The 23,383-nt window shown below is 44.3% G+C and overlaps 1 protein-coding gene across 2 annotated transcripts in view; it reads left to right on the top strand.

Moving 5' to 3' along the window:
• SKOR1 (SKI family transcriptional corepressor 1) overlaps window positions 1-23,383 on the top strand; it is a 75,211-nt gene that overhangs the window by 30,752 nt on the left and 21,076 nt on the right. For both annotated transcript variants that reach the window (XM_073618282.1, XM_073618281.1), the window contains exons 4-5: window positions 814-924; window positions 8,329-8,400. In XM_073618282.1, coding sequence (XP_073474383.1) covers window positions 814-924; window positions 8,329-8,400 — 183 coding nt within the window. The remainder of the gene's footprint in view (window positions 1-813; window positions 925-8,328; window positions 8,401-23,383) is intronic.

Genomic DNA, 23,383 nt, shown 5'->3' with positions numbered 1-23,383 from the left:
ATATTGTAAAGTGCTGCGTAAACTGTTGGCGCTATATAAATCCTGTATAATAATAATGGAAGCACATTGGTTTTCTGTGTCTGAGAATGGAAGCACATTGGTTTCTTTATGTTGGAGAATGGAAGCACGTTGGTTTTCTGTGATGGTGAATGGAAGCACATTGATTTTCTGTGTTGGAGAATGGAACCACATTGATTTTTTTATGTTGGAGAATAGAAGCACTTTAGTTTTCTATGTTGAAAAATGGAACCACATTGTTTTTTTATGTTAGAGAATGGATGCACATTGGTTTTCTGTATTGGAGAATAGAAGCACATTGGTTTTCTATGATGGAGAATGGAAGCACATTGCTTTTCTGTATTGGAGAATGGAAGCACATTGGTTTTCTATGATGGAGAATGGAAGGACATTGGTTTTCTGTGTTGGAGAATGGAACCACATTGGTTTTCTGTGTTGGAGAATGGAACCACATTGGTTTTCTATCTTGGAGAATGGAACCACATTAGTTTTCTATATTGGCGTTCTTCATAAAAAACTGATTAAAATAATCAGAAGATGGAATAATGAATGGGTTGCTCTACACGTGACGTGTGGGAACGCGCCCGTTCTTGGTCACACCTGTAGGTCCAAGCTGGAACAATGTAACTATGTACAAATATCCATACTAGAAAATGTTTTTTAAAGAATAATTTTTTGTACGATGGATTAGTTCCATGTGATCCTAGAGATGCACCATGCAGTTTGCGGTGAGGCATTCTATGTACGTTCAAGGTGCACAGCATAGAGTTAAAAAGGTCTTTATTGCTTTTTCAGATCACGATTCAGAGGACAGCCATTCAACGGCTGAAGATCTGGAGAGCAGGAAGTCATTCCAAGACCAAAGGAGCCATTTATCTCACGCCAGCCCCTTACACCCTGACCGAGGTACGTCCCGACCCCATCCACTATATCTCTCTAATGCTCCGTCTTCACACTCTGCCAGCACTCCTCTCCCACTTGTCTCATAAATGGGCAGTTTGTGTTCTACCTCCCGATCCTATAAAGCGTGCGCATTACCCCATCTTCCCGTTTAATGTCCGCATTAATAATACATCTTTGGCACTTCTTATTCACAATCGATAGAAGGAGATTTAAATCAGCAGTAAAAAGCCTTGTCCCCTCCAGCTTCAACCGATAAATATTTAAAGAACCAATTCACTTGTTTAAAGATTGCCCTTCTCCGGAATACGACGTACTTTCTGCAGATTTCCTTCTCTTTCTACAAGGAGGGGGGAAAAAAAAAAGTCAATTGCGTGAAATTTGCATTTTGCTCGTTTTCCAAAATGACGAGTGTTTAACCCCTTCAATACCGGGCACTTTTACCCCCTTCCTGCGCTGTCACACTTTGAATGACAATTGCACGGTCATGCAACACTCTACCCAAATGACATTTTTAACATTTTTTTCACACAAATATAGCTTTCTTTTGGTGTTATTTAATCACCCCTGGGGGGTTTTTTTTTGCTAAATTTTTTTTAAAAAGAACAAAAATTAAAAAAAAATAATTTTTTTTTAGTTTCTGTCAGTAGATTTTGTAAATTTGTAGGAGTAGGAGTAGAAAATGCCCAAGTGTCAATGGAAGTAGACAATGCTTCATCATTGGTTTTAGTGGAAGGAATAGTGTCCCATGGTTGATATCAGTGGGAGGAATAGTACCCCATCCTTGGTGTCGGTAGGGGGAATAGTGCCCCATTAATAGTGTCAGTTGTGGATGGAATGGTGCCCCAAGGGCCGGATAGAGGCAAGCAAAGGGCCACAGTTTGGAGACCACTGACATAGAAGACAAAAAGTCCCCTATGTAATGATTTTTTTGGTGACAGGTTCTCTTTAATGAGACATCAGGGGTCTAAACAGTTTGGAGACCGCTGTTCTAAACAAAGGACCTGTTTACTGTCCTTCAGACTTTAGGGGGCCTGACCGTGGCCAGTGGGAGTGGAAAATGCCCAAGTGTCAGTGGAAGTAAACAATGCCCCATCATTGGTTTTAGTGGAAGGAATAGTGTACTATGGTTGATATCAGTGGGAGGAATAGTGCCCCATCAATAGTGTCAGTTGTGGATGGAATATACAAAAACATACTTGGGGGGCACACTCTAAAATGCTTTACATTCAAGATGATGCTGCTATAAGACCAAAAACAGTACAAAACTGATTACAGCGCACATACAAAAATTACATTTATCCTGCAAGGCAAGTTAAAAACACCTGAACATATTCAAAAATACGGGTTGTTTGGTCACACCATATGGTCATATAGTGCTAAGCCCACTTACTGCGACAAAGTACCCTGAATTAGTGGGTCCTACCCTAGTAATAGAATAGAATGTGTTGTGGATGGAATAGTCCCCCAAGGGTAGATAGAGGCAAGCAACTTGGCCCCAGGGCCACAGTTTGGAGACCACTGACATAGAAGACAGAAAGTCCCCTATGTAATGATTTTTTGGTGACAGGTTCTCTTTAATGAGTAGACCCCCCAAGTCTCACCTGTCCCCCCAGTGAAGCAAACTAAGTACAGGTTGTGCTGCATTAGCTTTTTTTCCTGGCATACTGGCTGGGGAAAGTGATGTTTTACACATTGCCGAGCTCTACCTGGCACCACCATGATGGTCCCAGGTTTAATGGGTGTGCAGAGCTCTGTGAATAATGGGGGGAGGGAGGGTCCAGCATTCAGGGGGGTGTGTGGAAGCGATCATTGGATGGCGGGTGCAATGCTCTGGCTCCTGCAGACACTTACTGCAGCTGTACCGAGGAATGGACATTCTGTTACAGGGCTGGAGGAAGTGTCAGTGGACTGCACCACACTTGTGTTCCATTGAGGACTATGAGTTCAGCTGTGGTAGATGGGACTTGTAGTTCTTTCATTCATAGATTTCTGTAAATGAATGGTGTGGGTGGAGCCATGCACAGCTGCATCAATTTCAAATTTGACAGGAGCCGATTGGAAGAAGCAAATCAGAAGGATGGAGTTAGGTTTTAAGTCCAATCATCCCATTAACACCTGAATTTCGAATTTTATTGAAAAAAATTCTAAAACGGGGGGTCTCCAAGCTACGGCCCGAGGGCCAAATCTGGCCCTCTGCAAGGTTTTACTTGGCCCACAGCTAGGGTCAGGGGCTTCTCATACAGGTCTCACACAAATCTTCAGGTCTGCCTAAGATCTCCATTTCTCCTTAACATCCATAGCTTTCCCCCCTGGTCTCCAGTGCAGGTCCCCCTGACTGCGCTGTCATTGTACCAGTGTTGGTTGCCACCAGGATCACCAGCGTCCTAACAGCCAATCACATTCTGATGTGATGGGGACTTTGTTATAGGGAGGGACCCTAATGTAAGTGTGGACTCTGATGGAGACCTTAATGTAAGGGGGGTCTCTGATGGAGACCCTAATGTAAGGGGAGACTCTGATGGAGACCCTAATGTAATCGGGGACTCTGATAGGGTCACAGGATGTAAGGGGGACTCTGATGGAGACCATGATGTAAGGGGACACTCTAATGGGGACACCAAATGTAAGGGTGGGCTCTTATGGAGACCCTAATGTAAGGGGGGGCTCTGATAGGGCCTCTAATGTAAGGGGGGCTCTGATGGAGACCCTAATGTAAGGGGGGACTCTGATGGAGACCCTAATGTAATCGGGGACTCTGATAGGGTCACAGGATGTAAGGGGGACTCTGATGGAGACCATGATGTAAGGGGACACTCTAATGGGGACACCAAATGTAAGGGTGGGCTCTTATGGAGACCCTAATGTAAGGGGGGGCTCTGATAGGGCCTCTAATGTAAGGGGGGCTCTGATGGAGACCCTAATGTAAGGGGGGACTCTGATGAAGACCCTAATGTAAGGGGGGACTCTGATGGAGACCCTAATGTAAGGGGGGACTCTGATGGAGACCCTAATGTAAGGGGGGACTCTGATGGAGACCCTAATGTAAGGGGGACTCTGATGAAGACCCCAATGTAAGGGGGGACTCTGATGAAGACCCTAATATAAGGGGGGACTCTGATGAAGACCCTAATGTAAGGGGGACTCTGATGGAGACACAGGATGTAAGGGGGACTCTGATGGAGACCATGATATAAGGGGGCACTCTGATGGGGACACCGAATGTAAGGGTGGGCTCTGATGGAGACTCTAATGTAAGGGGGTGCTCTGATAGGGCCTCTAATGTAAGGGGGGGCTCTGATGGAGACCCAAATGTAAGGGGGGACTCTGATGGAGACCCTAATGTAAGGGGGGACTCTGATGGAGACCCTAATGTAAGGGGGGACTCTGATGGAGACCCTGATGTAAAGGGGGACTCTGATAGGGACACAGGATGTAAGGGGGACTCTGATGGAGACCATGATGTAAGAGGGCACACTGATGGGGACGCCGAATGTGTGGGCTCTGATAGAGACCCTAATGTAAGGGGGGCTCTGATAGGGCCTCTAATGTAAGAGGGGACTCTGATGGGGACTCTCTTGTAAGTGGGGAATCTGATGGGGACTCTGTCGTAAGGAGAGACTTGGATGGGGACCCTAATGTAAGGGGGACTCTGATGGAGACACAGGATGTAAGGGGGACTCTGATGGAGACCATGATATAAGGGGGCACTCTGATGGGGACACCAAATGTAAGGGTGGGCTCTGATGGAGACCCTAATGTAAGGGGTGCTCTGATAGGGCCTCTAATGTAAGGGGGGCTCTGATGGAGACCCAAATGTAAGGGGGGACTCTGATGGAGACCCTAATGTAAGGGGGGCTCTGATGGAGACCCAAATGTAAGGGGGGACTCTGATGGAGACACAGGATGTAAGGGGGACTCTGATGGAGACCATGATGTAAGAGGGCACTCTGATGGGGACACCGAATGTGTGGGCTCTGATGGAGACCCTAATGTAAGGGGGGCTCTGATAGGGCCTCTAATGTAAGAGGGGACTCTGATGGGGACTCTCTTGTAATTGGGGAATCTGATGGGGACTCTGTCGTAAGGAGAGACTTGGATGGGGACCCTAATGTAAGGGGGACTCTGATGGGGACTCTTAAGAAAAAGTGCCAAGGTTTTTAACTACAGTTCAAAAAGAGAGTACCTACGTCCTATCAGATTCAAGAGATTCAGATTCAGAGCCCTGTGTCCTAGACATTCACCTCTAAAATTACAGAAGGAGTGACATTTGGAGACTGGCCATTGCCAACTAACATATACTATCTGTATCTTACGTGCTCGACATGTTTCACAGAGAAGACCACCTCTTCAGGAGCTTGTTTTATGGTAATCTATAGCAGTGGTCCTTGTCCTCAAGTACCCCCAACAGGCCATGTTTGCAGGTTTTCCTTTATCGTGCACAGGTGCTTTAGATCAGAGTCCATGTCTTGGTATTTGGGACAGCTATTTTAGATAAGAGAAATTCCCAAAAGAAGCCTGTTGGGGATACTTGAGGACAGGGCTGAGAACCACTGAAATAGAGCAATCATCACGTTTAATACAATAATAAAGAGTAAAGCGAAATAAGGGGAGATCGTTGGTTACAACATAGTTAGATAATTTGTAATACATAGGTGGGTTGAGATCCAGTATACGCTGTCTTACCCAAGACGAGGTCAAGAGGGCACCGGCCCGGAAAAACCGTGTCTGTCCCGGCTAACGCGGGAACCCCATACCAGGGGGGCACATATAGTCCTCCGTCTAACAATATAATAGTAGAAGTACTATATTACAATGGCGTAAAAAATATTCATATAACGCAAACGTATAAGCATATACTGTATAACACACCGAAGCCAAATCTGCAGAGCATCTAAGTCAGGACCTCTCCGAGTTGGAACTAGGTCATGGCAGGAGAGATCTATTATAGTATCAATAGATCACTGCAAAAACAGAATGAAGAGCATTTTGTTCAACAACTGAGAACCCGGGATACAGACTCTAGGGGACAAGAACATTTTTACAATGTATCGCCAGATTTTACCTTGTAAGATCAGTATAAAAGGGATTGAAGGGTATAAATATATCTGAATCTTTACAGGATTTCCGGTTTTAGGTGTCACCAAATATACCTGAGCTATAGCACAGAGGGTATAGGGACTTAGTAGTTAAGGTATTCACATATGCCAATTAATATGCATATGGAGTTACTTTGATAACAAAAAGGGCATATCTATTGACATTTATTGCTCTCCTTTTAAAGAGCAGCAAGAGCCTGAGATAGAAGGCAAGCGCATCGGTAAAGCCCTAGGATAATGGAGCCATAATCCACTATACGTCGCCCATGAACTATCCTAGAGGTAAGGAAATGCAAAGATCAGGATCTAGAGTCCCAATGGATATTACTGCAGAAGCTGTAAGTCCATAGAGGGCTCCATCTCACTGGCTCAGGGCTGCAGCAACAGATGGAACACACGATATCCCCCACATATATAGGTCTCCTGCCTGGCGCCGCCCACACTGCCAAATGGCGTATGACGTCACCAGGCCCGACCCCGCAGTGTGCATGGGCACCGCGCGTGCGCGAAGTCCAAAGCAAACAGGCAGAACTGCACAAAAAAGGGTGAACACCCCCACTAGCAAAACAACTGCCCAACAGAAAGCGAGGGGAGGGCTGCATGACACACGCCTGATGGGATCTCTCTTGTAAGTGGGGACTCTAATGTGGATTTCTATGCTTTGTTTTACTGAAGATCTTTCTGAAGATTTATATACCACTGATTACAAAAAATCTCCAAGTAAAACGTACAGTGCATCCGGAAAGTATTCACAGTGCTTAACTTTTTCCACAATTTGTTATGTTACAGTATTATTCCAAAATAGATTAAATTCATTATTTTTCTCAACATTCTACAAACAATACCCCATAATGACAATCTGAAAGAAGTTTGTTTGAAATCTTTGCAAATTAAAAAAATCCCATGTACAGAAGTATCACAGCCTTAGCCATGACACTCAAAATTGAGCTCAGTTAACAGCTGGTGATTGGTTGTTTGGAAGCAGGGCGGTCCTAGCAACCAATCATCAGCTTGTAGCTTCCATCCTCTATCCAGACCAACTGTGTCTCCAGTCCCCAGGACTGTCTATGTAGGGTTAGACAGGAGGAGGAGTGATGAGGGGGCGATGTTGGGGGGGGGGGCTGAGGACAGCAATAGGGGAAGGGGGGGGCGCTGAGGACAGTAATGGGGCATGTGGGGAGGGGGGTGAAGACAGTAGTGGGGCACTGGGGGGGGGGCAGGGAAGGGAGCAGCTAAGGACAGTAATAGGCCACAGTGAGGGAGGGAGCTGAGGCTGAGGACAGAAATGGGGAGATTGGGGGGGGGGTGAGAACAGTAATAAAGTGCTGTCACGGATGGGGGTGACCTGAGGACAGTAATAGGGCGCTGTGGGGGGGAGGGCAGGGGGGAGCTGAAGACAGTAATGGGGCACTGTGAGGGGGGTTGAGGATGATAATGGAGCGCTGGTGGGGGGGGACCCGAGGACAGTAATGGGGTGCTGTGGGGGTAGGGGGCTGAGGACAGTAATGGGGTCACTGAGGACATTATTGGGGGGGGGCCTGTGGACAGTAATAGGGGCCTGAGGACAGTAATTGGGTCGTTGAGGACATTAATGGGAGGGACTGAGAACATTATGGGGGGGGGCTGAGGACAGTAATAGGGTCATGAGGACAGTAATTGGGTCACTGAGGGTATTAATTGGGGGGCTGAAGACAGTAATTGAGTCACCGAGGATATTATTGGGGGGGGGGGAACCAAGGACAGTAATAGGACAGAAAATGAGTCACCGAGGATATTATTGGGGGGGGGGGGGGGGGGACCAAGGACAGTAATAGGACAGAAATTGAGTCACTGAGGACAATAATGGGGGGAAAGCTCCGTCAATGCGCTAGCCTGTTCAGTGCCCTACTGGGGAGGGGGAGTGGGGGAGTGACACTGTGTTTGACCACACCGGGTGACACCATCCCTAGTGAGGCCACTAGCGATGTCTCAGATCCTTCCCATCACAGCCCCCCCCCCCCTTACAACACAATCCCATTTTTACATCAGTGTCCTGGCCCCCCCCTCAAGTACTTCTGTCCTCTGCCTCCTTCAAATGAACCCCCCCCCCCACACACACACACACATTCAACACTGCCACCACAGAAGTGTGCTCTCTTCACATAACCTCCCTTCACGTCAGCGCCCACCCCCCTCCCCCCCACACACAGCACTGCCCCTCTTCACCTCACCTGCCTATAGGATTCTGTATTTTGGCCATAAATACACTTTAAATTCAATTTTTACCTTTTCTTTAAGGAAGTATTACAATACATGTTCTTTATACTCACAGGGGAAGAAGACAGTCCGATCGATGTCACCGGGACACAGTTTGTAGAAAAAGACATTGAGAACATGGCGAAAGGTGGGTATATTGACAACCTTTTTTTTTTTTTTTTTTAAATAATTTGATATATTTTTATTATTTATTTAATATTATTTATATATATATACACACACACACACACACACACACACACACACACACACACACACACATATATATATATATATATATATATATATATATATATATATATATATATATATATATATTAGAGAATTAAAGTGCAGGTTAAGACAAATGTTTTTTTCATCTGTAGCAATATTTGTTGCCACCAATCAATACTGATCACATTATTTCTGTGTAGTCAGCACTCTTTACATAGCAGCCATTTTTGGTTCCAGTTTGGGTAACATTTTCTGTGGGTAGTAATGCTGCAATAAAATGACAATGTGCCCTTCCCTCCAGTGACATCAGCGCCTCTTCCCCCTACAGGCTGATTGCTTTATACCTCTCTGTCTTATGTCTACTACGTTGTACAAGGTGTAACCGCGCAATGAGTGACCTTAAAAAAAACCTCCCTTAAAATCTTAAATATTTGCAACTAAATAGATAAATGCTATAATCCCATCATCAAAAAATGCATCAATTAAAGTGCATCATTAAATATGTGAATAAATAAATTAAAAATATATATATATAAATCAATGGTAATATAATGTGCAAAACACAGTGACAAAAAACATGTGCCGATTAAGATATCAAGTTCATAAAGTCCAAACAAAATAAAATACAATGGATGTCTATTTTTTTATTTATTTTTACAGCCTTTAAATTAATGTCTATTTAGTTTCAAAAATGTAAGATGTTAAGGGAGATTTATTCGGTCACTCATAGTGAGGTTACACTTTGAGACCTTTTATCTTTTAGTAGCTGCAGCTAGTTAATGTTCTTCTAGTTGGTGCAGATTGTTTTCATTTATAATCTATGTCTACTAAGTGATTGCACAGCAAATCTTTGTTATTGACTATTTCACATGTTACCATCGTGAGTGTCTGTAGTGATCTCTTATAGCTTAGGTGCTACATTTTAACACTGCCTTTAATGCGCACTATAGTGTTTCAGATGCGCTGCACATTTTTTGCTCATCCTGACCACCCAAAACACTTTACAACTGCATCTTAAACACACCATCAATGGGGAGCGGTAAAAACACGGCTAAACCGCCTGCGTGTTTTAAACATAAAGCGGGGCAGAAGGATTGCGTTTTTTTTTTTTAAATGTATTTTTTTAAGTGAAGGTTTTTTTATCACACACACAGGGGATTTCTCTGATGACTTATGTCTTATTTTTTTTTTTGCCTTGACATCAGTTTTAAGGGCCAGTTCACACCAGTGGGCTCGCACTATGGTCCATATAACATGTGCACACTGGTGTGCGTTCTGTAGGGTCAGTGCGATGTGTGGTCGAAACGTATGTCAGGTTTTACCATTTTTTTTTACTTTAATGAATATCAGTAAAACAACATTCCATTCAAGTGTACATGTCCATGCACAGTATGGTGATACGCTGATGCTCATTATTATAAGGTGGCTGCATTAGTTTTGCATTTTTATTTTATTTTATGTGTATTATATTTATATTATTATTTATTTATTTTTATATTATTTATATTTTTATTACAATTTTTTAAATTTTTTTTAATTTTATTTATATTATATTCCATTTTTATTCATTTATTTATTTATTTTGTTACTCCATTTCTGCAAGCCAATGCACCTGTATAATGTGAACATTTTTTTTTAACATATTTATTGTAAGGTGTGCTGCATTATTTTTACATTTTTATTTTATTTTATGTGTATTATATATTTTTTATTATATATCACCTATGGCACCTATGTGGTATATTTTATTTATTTTTATATTATTTATATTTTTATTTAAATTATTTTATTTATTTTTTAGTTATATTATACTTCGTTTTTTTAAATTCAATTTTATTTTATGTAGTTTATATTTATATTCTATAATTTATATATATATATATTTAAATTATTTAAATTCAATTATTTTATTAATTAATTTATTTGTATTTTATTTTATTTATATTATATTTCATTTTTATTGATTTATTTATTGCATTATTCCATTTTTACGCATTGCACGCCAACGCACCTGTATAATGTGAACAGGGACAATTGTGGGTATCATGTTGTCCTCTCTCCTCTTCCATTCACAAATGTCTTATATTTTGCTCACACGGTACAAGGCATTCTGGGAATAGACAAGTGGAGATTGTGTTGTTCACTCTTCCTTTTCTCTCTCCTCTTCCATTATTGTATTGTCTTGTATTCTTTTCACAGGACACAAGGCATTCTGTGAATGGACAACGGGAGATTGTGTTGTTCACTCTCCCTTTCTTCTTCCCTGTTCTGTTTGCAAATGTCTTATTATTTTGTTCACAGAATCCAAGGCATTGTGAATGGATGATGGCAGAGGGGTGGATAAATGACACGATTCATTCACAAAATACCACGTATCCTGTGAACAGAATGCAAGATGTTTTGTGATTGGAAGAGGAGAGAGGAAAGGGAGAGTGAACGACACCATCTCTGCATTGTACTGTTGCTGGAATAGTCAGGGGAAGAAGAGCGCTGTATGCTGTGTCATGGGACCGACTACTACAGTGATTGTCAGCTTCCCCAGCAGCCCCTCAGGTACAGTGCCTTGAAAAAGTATTCACACCCCTTGAAATTTTCCACATTTTGTGATGTTACAACCAAAAACGTAAAAGTATTTTATTGGGATTTTATGTGATAGACCAACACAAAGTGGCACATAATTGTGAAGTGAAAGGAAAATGATAAATGATACAAATAAATATGTGAAAAGTGTGGGTCGGGTCAAGCAACTCTTGCAAATGCTCAGTATCGGCACTGATACCGATACTAGTATCGGGGCAACCCTAGCCACCACCATGTTTCACGGTTGGGATGGTGTGTTCAGGGTGATGTGCAGTGTTAGTTTTCCCCCCCACACATAGTGTTTTGCTTTTAGGCCAAAATGTTCAATTTTGGTCTCCTCTGACCAGATCACCTTCTTCCACATGTTTGCTGTGTCCCCCACATGGCTTCTCACAAACTACAAACGGGACTTCTTATGACTTTCTTTCACCAATGTCTTTCTTCTTGTCACTCTTCCATAAAGGGCAGATTTGTGGAGAACACGACTAATAGTTGTCCTGTGGACAGATTCTCCCACCTGAGCTGTGGATCTCTGCAGCTCCTCCAGAGTTACCATGGACCTCTTGGCTCTTCTCTGATAAATGCTCTCCTTGCCCGGCCGGTCAGTTTAGGTGGACGGCCATGTCTTGGTAGGTTTGCAGTTGTGCCATACTCTTTCCATTTTCAGATGATGGATTGAACAGAGCTCTGTGAGATGTTCAAAGCTTGGGATATTCTTTATAACCTAACCCTGCTTTATTCTTCTCCACAATTTTATCCCTGACCTGTCTGGTGTGTTCCTTGGCCTTCACGATGCTGTTTGTTCACTAAGGTTCTCTAACAAACCTCTGAGGGCTTCACCGAACAGCTGTATTTGTACTGAGATTAAATTACACACAGGTGGACTCTATTTACTAATCAGGTGACTTCTGAAGGTGCAATTGGTTCCACTAGATTTTAGTTAGGGGTACCAGAGTAAAGGGGGGCTGAATACAAATGCACCCCCCCCCCACACTTTTCACATATTTATTTGTGAGAAATTTTGAAAACCATTTATCATTTTCCTTCCACAATTATGTGCCACTTTGTGTTGTTCTATCACATAAAATCCCAATAAAATACATTTACGTTTTTTTTGGTTGTATCATGATAAAATGTGGAAAATTTTAAGGGGTATGAATATTTTTTCAAGCCACTGTACATTGTGTCAAGCTGGAAAAATTCATTACACATCATACCTGGTGGTCAGAATTAACCCTTTTCTGGCTGAAGTGGGAAGTTAAGAAATCTATAGGCTGTACCCAGTTACCCAGCACTTTAGACGCCGTGTGATTGGTATATGATGGGGGACTCACAGGTGCCCGTTATGTACATTTTAGAGATACATTAGGGGAGATCTTGTTCTTTTTTTCATATTGTCGGTCACGGTCACGTGTTTCATGCTCTAGCCAGATAACAGAAGGTGAATGGTGATAAACGAGACAATTAAAGATAAGCCTGTACAGAGATAATGTGGAGATGTCCATTGCAGACCCTTCCTGAAAATACTAACTGCCTGGCTGCCATGCTGATCCAATACTTTGTGTCACTGCCTGGAGCAGGTATGCAAAACAGGGGTTGTGCCTCCGTTCTGACCTTCTAATCCACATTCTTCTTCTGGGTCAGTGACAAAGTATTGAAGATGAAGTCTCACAAGACTTTTTCCATTTTTAATTTTGGGGGCCGAGTAGCCTGTAGCGCTAGGACCAATTGGAATTTTTTCTGACGTTTCTAAGCAGTGTGGGTGGACAGTTTTTCCCTGCTGTACGACAACGCTGCTAGCAAGGAGGCAGAATTATGAGATCATAGTTACATAGTTAGTCTGTTCGAAAAAAGACACAAGTCCACCTAGTTCAACCAATATGATCAATTTAGTGGCCCAATGAGAGTTCAAAGTTCTTCTTTTATAGTCTGTGGCTGCATCCCAATTTATGAGCGTTCCTGGGGGGGGGGGGTTGGGGGGGATACAGCCAGCTATGAGCCCCCACATCCTCTCTTAAAGAACACTCTCATTAAATTTTGTAAATTTTGCTGACTGTAGCTCCACCCCATATGTAAACCCAAATTATGAGCATTCCTGTAGGAGGAGCTACAGCCAGCTCTGGGCCCCCACCTCCTCTCCTAAAGAACACTCTCATTAAATTTTGTAATCTTTTATTTAATCTTATTTAATCTTATTCCTGTTCGATTAAGTGGCCGCATTTAGGATTAAAAGTCTTTGCTGACTGTAGCTCCCCCCCATACGTAAGCCCAAATTATGAGCATTCCTGTAGGGCAATGGTTCTTAACCTCAGTCCTCAAGTACCCCCAACCATTGGCGTCACCAGCCTGGGGCCACAGGGGGCACTGACCCCTCCCAACATCATACTGGGCCCCCCCATGTGCCCCCCCAACAGGGCCGGACTGGCCTACCGGGGCTGCCTGCCCTGGGGCTCTGCCGTGCGTGGCTGCAGCACAGCGCTCCCCTCCCCTCCCTTCTTCCCACGCACAGGCACAGCGGGAGACTGCTGTGTCACGGAGCTGTGAAATGTTCTGCCGCGCTATGACAAAACTCCCGCCCTCCTCCTAGAGCAGCTTGTGTGATAGACGCAGTGTTCTGTCTATAGACGCAGTGTTCTGTCTATAGACGCAGTGTTCTGTCTATCACACGAGCTGGTCTAGAAGGAGGGTGGGACTTTTGTCATAGAGCGGGCAGAACATGATTTCACACTCAGCTCCGTGACACAGTGCTAAGGCTGCAAAGATGGTGAGGCTGTCATGAGGGCACAGTGAGGCTACAATGAGGTCACAGTAAGGCTGCAATGAGGGCACGGTGAGGCTGCAATAAGGGCACGGTGAGTCTGCAATGTGGGCACGGTAAGGAGGCAATGATGGGCACAGTAAGGCGGCAATGATGGGCATGGTGTGGCTGCAATGATGGGCATGTGAAGCTACAATGATGGGCACAGTAAGGTTGCAACGATGGTGAGGCTGCAAGGAGGGCATGGTAAGGCTGCAATGATGGGCACAGTAAGGCTGCAATGAGAGCATGGTGAGGCTGCAATGAGGGCACAGTAAGGCGGCAATGATAGGCACAGTAAAGCGGCAATGATGGGCACAGTAAGGCTGCAATGAGGGCACGGTGAGGCTGCAATGATGGGCACAGTAACGTGGCAATGATGGGCACGGTAAGGCGGCAATGATGGGCACAGTAAGGCTGCAATGAGGGCACGGTGAGGCTGCAATGAGGGCACAGTAAGGCTGCAATGATGGGCACAATAAGGTGGCAATAAGAGCACAGTGAGGCTGCAATGAGGGCACAGTAAGGTGGCAATGATGGGCAAAGTAAGGAGGCAATGATGGGCACAGTAAGGCTGCAATGAGGGCATGGTGAGGCTGCAATGAGGGCACAGTAAAGCGGCAATTATGGGCACAGTAAGGCTGCAATGATGGGCACAATAAGGCTGCAATGAGAGCATGGTGAGGCTGCAATGAGGGCACAGTAAGGCGGCAATGATAAGCACAGTAAAGCGGCAATGATGGGCACAGTAAGGCTGCAATGAGGGCACGGTGAGGCTGCAATGAGGGCACAGTAAGGCGGAAATGATGGGCACAGTAAGGCAGCAATGATGGGCACAGTAAGGCTGCAATGAGGGCACGGTGAGGCTGCAATGAGGGCACAGTAAGGCGGCAATGATGGGCACAGTAATGTGGCAATGATGGGCACGGTAAGGCGGCAATGATGGGCACAGTAAGGCTGCAATGAGGGCATGGTGAGGCTGCAATGAGGGCACAGAAAGGCTGCAATGATGGGCACAATAAGGCGGCAATAAGAGCACGATGAGGCTGCAATGAGGGCACAGTAAGGTGGCAATGATGGGCAAAGTAAGGCGGCAATGATGGGCACAGTAAGGCTGCAATGAGGGCATGGTGAGGCTGCAATGAGGGCACAGTAAAGCGGCAATTATGGGCACAGTAAGGCGGCAATGATGGGCACGGTGAGGCTGCAATGATGGGCACGGTGTGGCTGCAATGATAGGCACAATAATGCTGCAATGAGGGCACGGTAAGGCAGCAATGATGGGCACAGTAAGGCTGCAATGAGGGCACGGTGAGGCTGCAATGACGGCACGGTAAGGTTGCAATGAGATGGGCACGGTGAGGCTGTAATGAGGCATGGTGAAACTGCAATGAGGGCACAGTAAGGTGGCTATGAGATGGGCACGGTGAGGCTGCAATGAGGGCATGGGGAGGCTGCAATGAGGGCACAGTAAGGCGGCAATGATGGGCACGGTGAGGCTGCAATGCTTTGGCCGTGCTGCAGCCCCTCCCTCTTCCCCTCCCACCCACCACATTTTGATTACAGTTCCAGGAAGAAGAAGCCAGAATCAATCCTCAGATTGGCAGCACCCATGTGAGTTTTTTTTCTTTATGTTTACTTCAGGGAGGGGGAGAAGGGGGTTCTGCAGCAGCAGGGACAGTCATAGATTCATGCTTTTAGTGCAGGTGATGGAGGAAGAGGGGAACATGTATTTACTCTGGCACTACCACCCTAACCTGCCACTATTACCTAATCTGGCACTACCACCCTAACCTGCCACTATTACCTAACCTGGCACTAACACCCTAAACTGGCACTATTACCTAAGCTGGCACTACCACCCTAACATGACACTACCACCCTAACCTGGCACTATTACCTAACCTGGCACTACCACCCTACCTGGCACTACTAGCCTACCTGGCACTATCACTTAACCTGGCACTACCACCTAACCTGGCACTGCCACCTAGCCTACTACTACCACCTAACCTGGCACTATTGTATATCACCTAAACTGGCACTACCACCTAACCTGGCACTATTGTATATCACCTAACCTGGCACTACCACCTAACCTGGCACTATTGTATATCATCTAACCTGGCAATCCCACCTAACCTGGCACTATTGTATATCACCCTAATCTAGCACTATATCACCCTACCCTGGCACTATATCAACCCAATCTGCCAGTATACTACCCTAACATCACTTGACGTTGACGTACGGTGCGCTGCCTGTCCGCCTGGGGGGAGGGATGCCAGATATAGGATCCGCCCCAGGTGCCAATTTTGAAAAACATTTATCATTTTCCTTCCATTTCGCAATTATGTGCCACTTTGTGTTTGTCTATCACATAAAATCCCAATAAAATACATTTACATTTTTGGTTGTAACATGACAAAATGTGGGAAATTTCAAGGGGTGTGAATACTTTTTCAAGGCACTGTATGTGTGTGTGTGTGTGTGTGTGTGTGTGTGTGTGTGTGTGTGTGTGTGTATATATATATATATATATATATATATATACATATACATTTTTATAGTTGGCCCCCCTACTTTTGTCCCTGTCCCCCCATGTGCCCCCCCTAAATATAAAAGCTGGAGACGCCACTGCCCCCAACAGCCCATGTTTTCAGGTTTTCCTTTATTTTGCACAGCTGCTTTAAATCAAAATCAATGATATGGTATTGATAAGAGCTATTTTATCTAAGGGAAGTTCCTAAAACATGGCCCGTTGGGGGTACTTGAGGACTGAGGTTGAGAAGCACTGCCCTACAGGAATGCTCATAATTTGGGTTTATGTATGGGGTGGAGCTACAGTCAGCAAAGACTTTTAATCCTAAATGGGGCCACTTACTCGAACAGGAATAAGTGCTATATGCACTTGGTCCCTCTTGAGAGTAAATAAAAGATTACAAAAAATAATGAGAGTGTTCTGTAAGAGAGGAAGTGGGGGCCCAGAGCTGGCTGTAGGAACTGCCAGCACTGAGCCCCCAACTCCTTTCTTAAAGAACACTCTCATTAAATTTTGGAAACTTTTATTTATTCTCAAGAGGGACCAAGTGCATATAGCACTTGGTCCTGTTTGATTAAGTGGTCCAATTTAGGACTAGATTACAGGGATCTCCAAACTACGGCCCTCCAGCTGTTGTGGAACTACACATCCCATGAGGCATTGTAAAACTCTGACATTCACAGACATGACCAGGCATGATGGGAATTGTAGTTCCTGAACAACTGGAGGGCCATAGTTTGGAGACCCCTGGACTAGAAGATCGCTCATTGCTGAAGGGATATGTGATCTATCGACTGGGGGCTGTGTATGTATACAAGCACCGGCAGATAGATCACACAGAGCCACAGAGTTTAGGGATCTTTTACTATTGATGGGGCAACACTGATAATATATCCTAATATTAAAAGAACAGTCAGATTAGAGAGAGGTGATGGGGCCTCAGTGCTAGGTATACCGGCATTCCACAAGAACGCCCATAATTTGGGCTTAAGAACGGGGTGTAGCTACAGCCAGCAAAGGAGGGGCTTTTAATCCCCAATGGGGGCCACTGATCCGGATGTGACCAAGTACTCAATGCACTCGATCCCCTTCAGGATTAAATAAAAGTTAAAAGAAAATGTAATGAAAGTTTTTCTGTAAGAGAAGGAGCGGTAGGTTAGTGCCAGCTGTACCTCCCCCACACAGGAACGCCCATAATTTGGGTTTAAGAATGAGGTAGAGCGACAGCTGGCAAAAGACGGGTTTTAAATCCCCAGTGGGGCTACAGATCCACAGATCTAAAAGGGACCAAGTACAACATGCACTCGGTCCCCTTCACGATTAAATAAAAGTTAAAACAATTTATTGAGAGTTCTTCTTTAAGAGAGGAGGAGGTGACTCAGTGCTGGCTGTACCTCCCCCCCCCCCCCACAGGAACGCCCATAATTTAGGTTTAGGAATGGGGAAGAGCTACAGCCATTAAAAGAGGGGCTTTTAATCCACAGATCTGAACGGGATCAAGTACAATATGCACATGGTCCTCTTCAGGATTAGATACAAATTTTAAAATGTAACAAGTTCTTTTTTAAAGCCAGAGACAACCAAACAGCTGGCATTGTGGGAGCTGGTCCTCAATGGCTGACCCATTTTTCAGTATAGGTTCCCTTTAATGATTTTTGTGAGCTGTTGTGTGCCTGGAAACGATCTTTGCAAGCTCTACATTCACCACTAGCTTTCTATTTCAAGGTCACTTGTTTATTTGTGTAAAACATCGGCATTTCTACTTCTGCATGGTACATTCGTTCAGTAGGATAATGGTTCCTTACAATTATCACAGAAAACATACAGACAGATAATAGAACAGCTGGAAGGGAATCTTGTCAACTTTTATTTCATTTTTACAACACTTATTATCACTTTATTATCATTTTTTTTATATTCATCTCCATTCATCAGGAGATCTACACAGTAGAGAGAATTTTTGATTTCCGTGTCCTGGAATAACACATTGATGAGCTACAAACTGTATCAGTCATTGACATTCCTATGATCATCTGCTCCACCTAGTGGCGATGATGCAATATTTTCCTGATCGGGGTGTTTTTAGGAAAATGTCTTATTATGGCCACTAGATGGGAGCTGATGATTATAGAAAGTGAACACATTACACAAATTACAGCAATTATTCGTGACAGCTGTGCAAATGCCTTAAGAATTTGTTCAAATAGACCTCATGATATGATCTTCATAGCTTACTTACTCGATCTGTGCTTTGGACTGCAGGGGAGGCTTTGTAGTACTTTTATATTTCTTTGTATATGGGTCACTAAGTATATCTCATACCTGAGGGCCCACTGGGGAAGCTGACAATCCCTCTAGTAGTTGGCGTTAGAAAAAAGGCCAAGGCAAAAATCCAAGCTCACTTACTGACCAGCCTGATACCAGATACCGGGGTGCCTTGGCGGGGCTCTGTAGCTTACGCATGTATTTGCAAATGTGTGAAGACTAAACCCCTGTTTTTAACGCATACTGATAGACAAGATAATATGGTTGTCCACAGGCTGGTCGGTAAGTGAGCTTGGAACTTTCCTTGGCCTTTTTCTAACATATGTTGCCCTCCAATGCTCCTTGCTGTAAGGGCCAGTTATAGGTTGGGGGGGGGGCAGTGGCTTACCTTTTTTGTACAGTAGTTGGTACTACACGATAGCCATGACCACAGGGTGGCGCTCACTTGGCACAGTCATCATTCATAGAATGCCTTGTACTTTTTTCAGTTAATACAAGGCATTCTCTAATTCAGGGGTCTCAAACTGTTGGCCCTCCACCTGTTGCGAAATGACAAGTCCCATGAGGCATTGCAAGGCTGACAGTTGCAAGCATGACTCCCACAGGCGGAGGCATGATGGGACTTGTAGTTTTGCAACAGCTGGAGGGCCACCAGCTTGAGACCCCTGCTCTAATTGGATGAAGTGGAAAAAAGGGGCGGTGTTGTCACGATCTCAACCTTGTCCATTCAGACAACTTTTATTGATTGAAAAAATACAAGGTGTTATATGAATGGGGTGAGTGACCCCCTGTGATCAGTGTGCGGTGGGGCACCTGCTTGGCACAGGACCTGGAGGATCATGGTGTAACTGTTGTAGCGCCGACTACTACAGTGATTGTCCGCTTCCCCAATGGCCCCTCAGGTATAAGATATACAGACTTACATTGTGCCATACTGGACCAATAGAACTATACAATACACATCATACCTGGGGGTCAGGTTTAACATTCCAGGCATAATACGACTAGACTTTGTGGGACCTGTGGGACCATGAAGAAGGGTCTGGAAGGCCAGATTTACACATCGCTTAGATATGGCCATTTGGGTTGAGCCCGTTGTTTGAGTCGAACATCGCGTGTTCGCCGAACAGCGAACAATATGCGGTGTTCTCTGCAAATTGGAAAGCCGCCGGAACACCGTTAAAGTCTATGGGACAATAACATGAACAATCAAAAGTGCTCATTTTAAAGGCTTATATGCAAGTTATTGTCATAAAAAGTGTTTGGGGACCTGGGTCCTGTCCCAGGGGACATGCATCAATGCAAAAAATGTTGGGAGCAGTGATTTTTTTTAATGCTTAAAGTGAAACAATAAAAATGAAATATTCCTTTGAATATCGTGTCTGGGGGGGGGGGTGTCTATAGTATGCCTGTAAAGTGGCACATTTTTCCCGTGTTTAGAACAGTCCGAGAGCAAAATTACATTTCTAAAGGAAGAAAATGTCATTTAAAACTGCTCGCGGCTGTAATGTATTGTCGGGTCTCGGCAATATAGATAAAACTCATTGAAAAAAAAAGCATGAAATCCCCCCCCCCCCTCCATTACCAGGCCCTTTGGGTCTAGTATGAATATTAAGGGGAACCCCGAACCAAAAATTTGAAAAAATTGCGTGGGGTCCCCCTAAAATCCATACCAGGCCCTTCAGGTCTGATATTGAAATTAAGGAGAACCATGCGCCAAATAAAAAAAAAAATGGCGTAGGGGTCCCCCCCCAAAATCCATACCAGACATGTCTGGTATGGATTTTAAGGGGAACCCTGCATCAAAATAAACAAAAATGGCGTAGGGGTCCCCCCAAAATCCATACTAGACCTTTATCCGAGCACACAACCTGGCAGGCCGCAGGAAAAGAGGGAGGGACGAAAGAGGGCCCCCCTCCTGAACCGTACCAGGCCACATGCCCTCAACATGGGGAGGGTGCTTTGGGGTCTGACCCCAAAGCACCATGTCCTCATGTTGATGGGGACAAGGGCCTCATCCCCACAACCCTTGCCTGGTGGTTGTGGAGGTATGCAGGCGGGGTGCTTATCGGAATCTGGAAGCCCCCTTTAACAAGGGGACCCCCATATCCCGGCCTCCCCCCTATGTGAATTGGTAACGGGGTACATTGTACCCCTACCATTTCACAAAAAGAAAGTGTCATAAATGGTAAAAAAGACAAGAGACAGCTTGGGACAAGTCCTGTATTAAAAATAAAAATGTCCCGCAATGTAAATTCACACCGCTCCATGGGAGGCTCCCGCCGACTGACGCTTCTTCTCTGTGACAGCTCTTATATAGCTAAGGGCTGAGGGTGGGGCCACCCGGTGACGTAAACGGGTGACCCCACCCTCCTCCGAGGCCACGGGGAAGCCCCCGTGGCCTCAGAGGGGGGCGGGGTCACCTTTAAAATGAACACTTTTGATTTTTCATGTTCATGTCCCATAGACTTGAATGGTGGTCGTGTGTTCTGCCGAATTCTTTGCCTGTTCGGTATGTTCTGGTGCGAACCAAACCGGGGGGGTGTTCGGCTCATCCCTAATGGCCATAAGCTTTTATGGAAACATCTAGATTACATGTGTTTATTTGACCTTATGTTGCACAGGAGTCTTATGATAGAGCAGGTTTTGTCTTATGATGGCCATGCATAGGACAGTTTTCAGCTATTCCAATCATTTCAATCAGATTTTCTTCTAAAAAACAACCAAACAGATAAAAGCAGTCTACCACTAATCACATCCATCAACTCAATGGAACAATCACAATTGTAGGTTATAGGTTACCTCGCTCACTGGTTACTAGAGCTCTGACTTACCTGACATAATAGGAGCTGAAAAAAAAGGCAAAAAGGTTTTGTGAGTCCAAGATGCTTTATTTCCAAAAACTCTGTAACAGAAGAATGAGCAGAATCCAACGCAGTTCGGGGGCCACCTAATCTCCCATCAGTCGAGCTGGAACGAAATGCTTCAATCCCTAGTCAAAGAGTTCATACGTGTGATAAATACAAAAATATATTAATTAGAATAAAAGAAAGGTGTTCTTAAACACATACCATGTGATATTTCATAAAATACATCTCTAAAACCAAAATATACAGTGTATATATATATATATATATATATATATATATATATATATATATATATATATATATATATAAATGCAAGGTGACAACAGCATTCATCAAAAGTAGCAAAGTTACAAAGTTTCAAAATTGACATTAAACTGGCAATATATACACTATATTACCAAAAGTATTGGGACACCTGCCTTTACACACACATGAACTTTAATGTCATCCCAGTCTTAGTCCGTAGGGTTTAATATTGAGTTGGCCCACCATTTGCAGCTATAACAGCTTCAGCTCTTCTGGGAAGGCCGTCCACAAGGTTTAGGAGTGTGTCTATGGGAATGTTTGACCATTCTTCCAGAAGCGCATTTGTGAGGTCAGGCACTGATGTTGGACAAGAAGGCCTGACTCGCAGTCTCCACTCTAATTCATCCCAAAGGTGTTCTATCGGGTTGAGGTCAGGACTCTGTGCAGGCCAGTCAAGGTATTCCACCCCAAACTCGCTCATCCATGTCTTTATGGACCTTGCATGGTGCACTGGTGCGCAGTCATGTTGGAACAGGAAGGGGCCATCCCCAAACTGTTCTCACAAAGTTGGGCGCAAGAAATTGTCCAATATGTCTTCGTATAAAGGTTTCCTTCACTGGAACTAAGGGGCCAAGCCCAACCCCTGAAAAACAACCCCACACCATAATCCCCCCCTCCACCAAAGGATTTGGACCAGTGCACAAAGCAAGGTCCATAAAGACATAGATGAGCGAGTTTGGGGTGGAGGAACTTGACTGGCCTTCACCCCAACCTGATAGAACACCTTTGGGATGAATTCGAGTGGAGACTGCGAGCCAGGCCTTCTCGTCCAACATCAGTGCCTGACCTCACAAATGTCATGCCTGATTGTTGGTATGACTTTGGGAAAAATGCATCGCAAGGGAAGGTGACTATGTAGAAAAGTAATGTAAATTCTTAATAAAAAGAGTTAAAAAAAGTGCGTACATTTTTTTGAAGAACCCTCATATATAGATATCTACTTTTATTGGTTTTAGAGATGCATTTTAATAAATATTACACTGTATTGGTTTATGAAACCATTTTCTTTTCTTTTTCTGCATGAATTTGATTCCCTAACTATTGATGTATTTTGTTTCAGCCCTGATAAAGGGGGGATTTGCTGACCCCCAAAATTGATTGGCTTCTACTTATTTTTCTGTTATTGGGTTTTTGTGCTTTTTTTCAGTTTTCATGTGAATTTCTCATTTCAGGCAGACACTTTTACCTAGGGGACCCCTTGCCTTGTTGTAGAGCTGCCAAGGTCATTTAGTAAAATCTTGCCACCTCATTTCCTTTGACGAATAAAAGATTGTCCAGCACCTCATACCTACTCAGTGTTTTACCTAACATAATAGCCAAGTCCATTCTTCTGCCAGCCCTCTGTGCAATAATTATGCCTCAATGGCAAATAATGGCTCTCTTTTTGGTTAGTTAGTGGGGTTCAGGCCTGGGGTCAGGAAAATCAAGACTCTAGTAACTGGTTTTGGAGTGACACTGGTTCTAGAAAGACTCTGGATAGGCATTGGTTTTGGAGAGACACTGGTTTTTGAGTGCCACTCCAGGCTTTGGTACTGGA

Source organism: Aquarana catesbeiana, linkage group LG03, assembly GCF_042186555.1.
Source record: "Aquarana catesbeiana isolate 2022-GZ linkage group LG03, ASM4218655v1, whole genome shotgun sequence".
NCBI classification, from domain to species: domain Eukaryota; kingdom Metazoa; phylum Chordata; class Amphibia; order Anura; family Ranidae; genus Aquarana; species Aquarana catesbeiana.
This window is presented reverse-complemented; position numbering and strand designations above follow the sequence as displayed.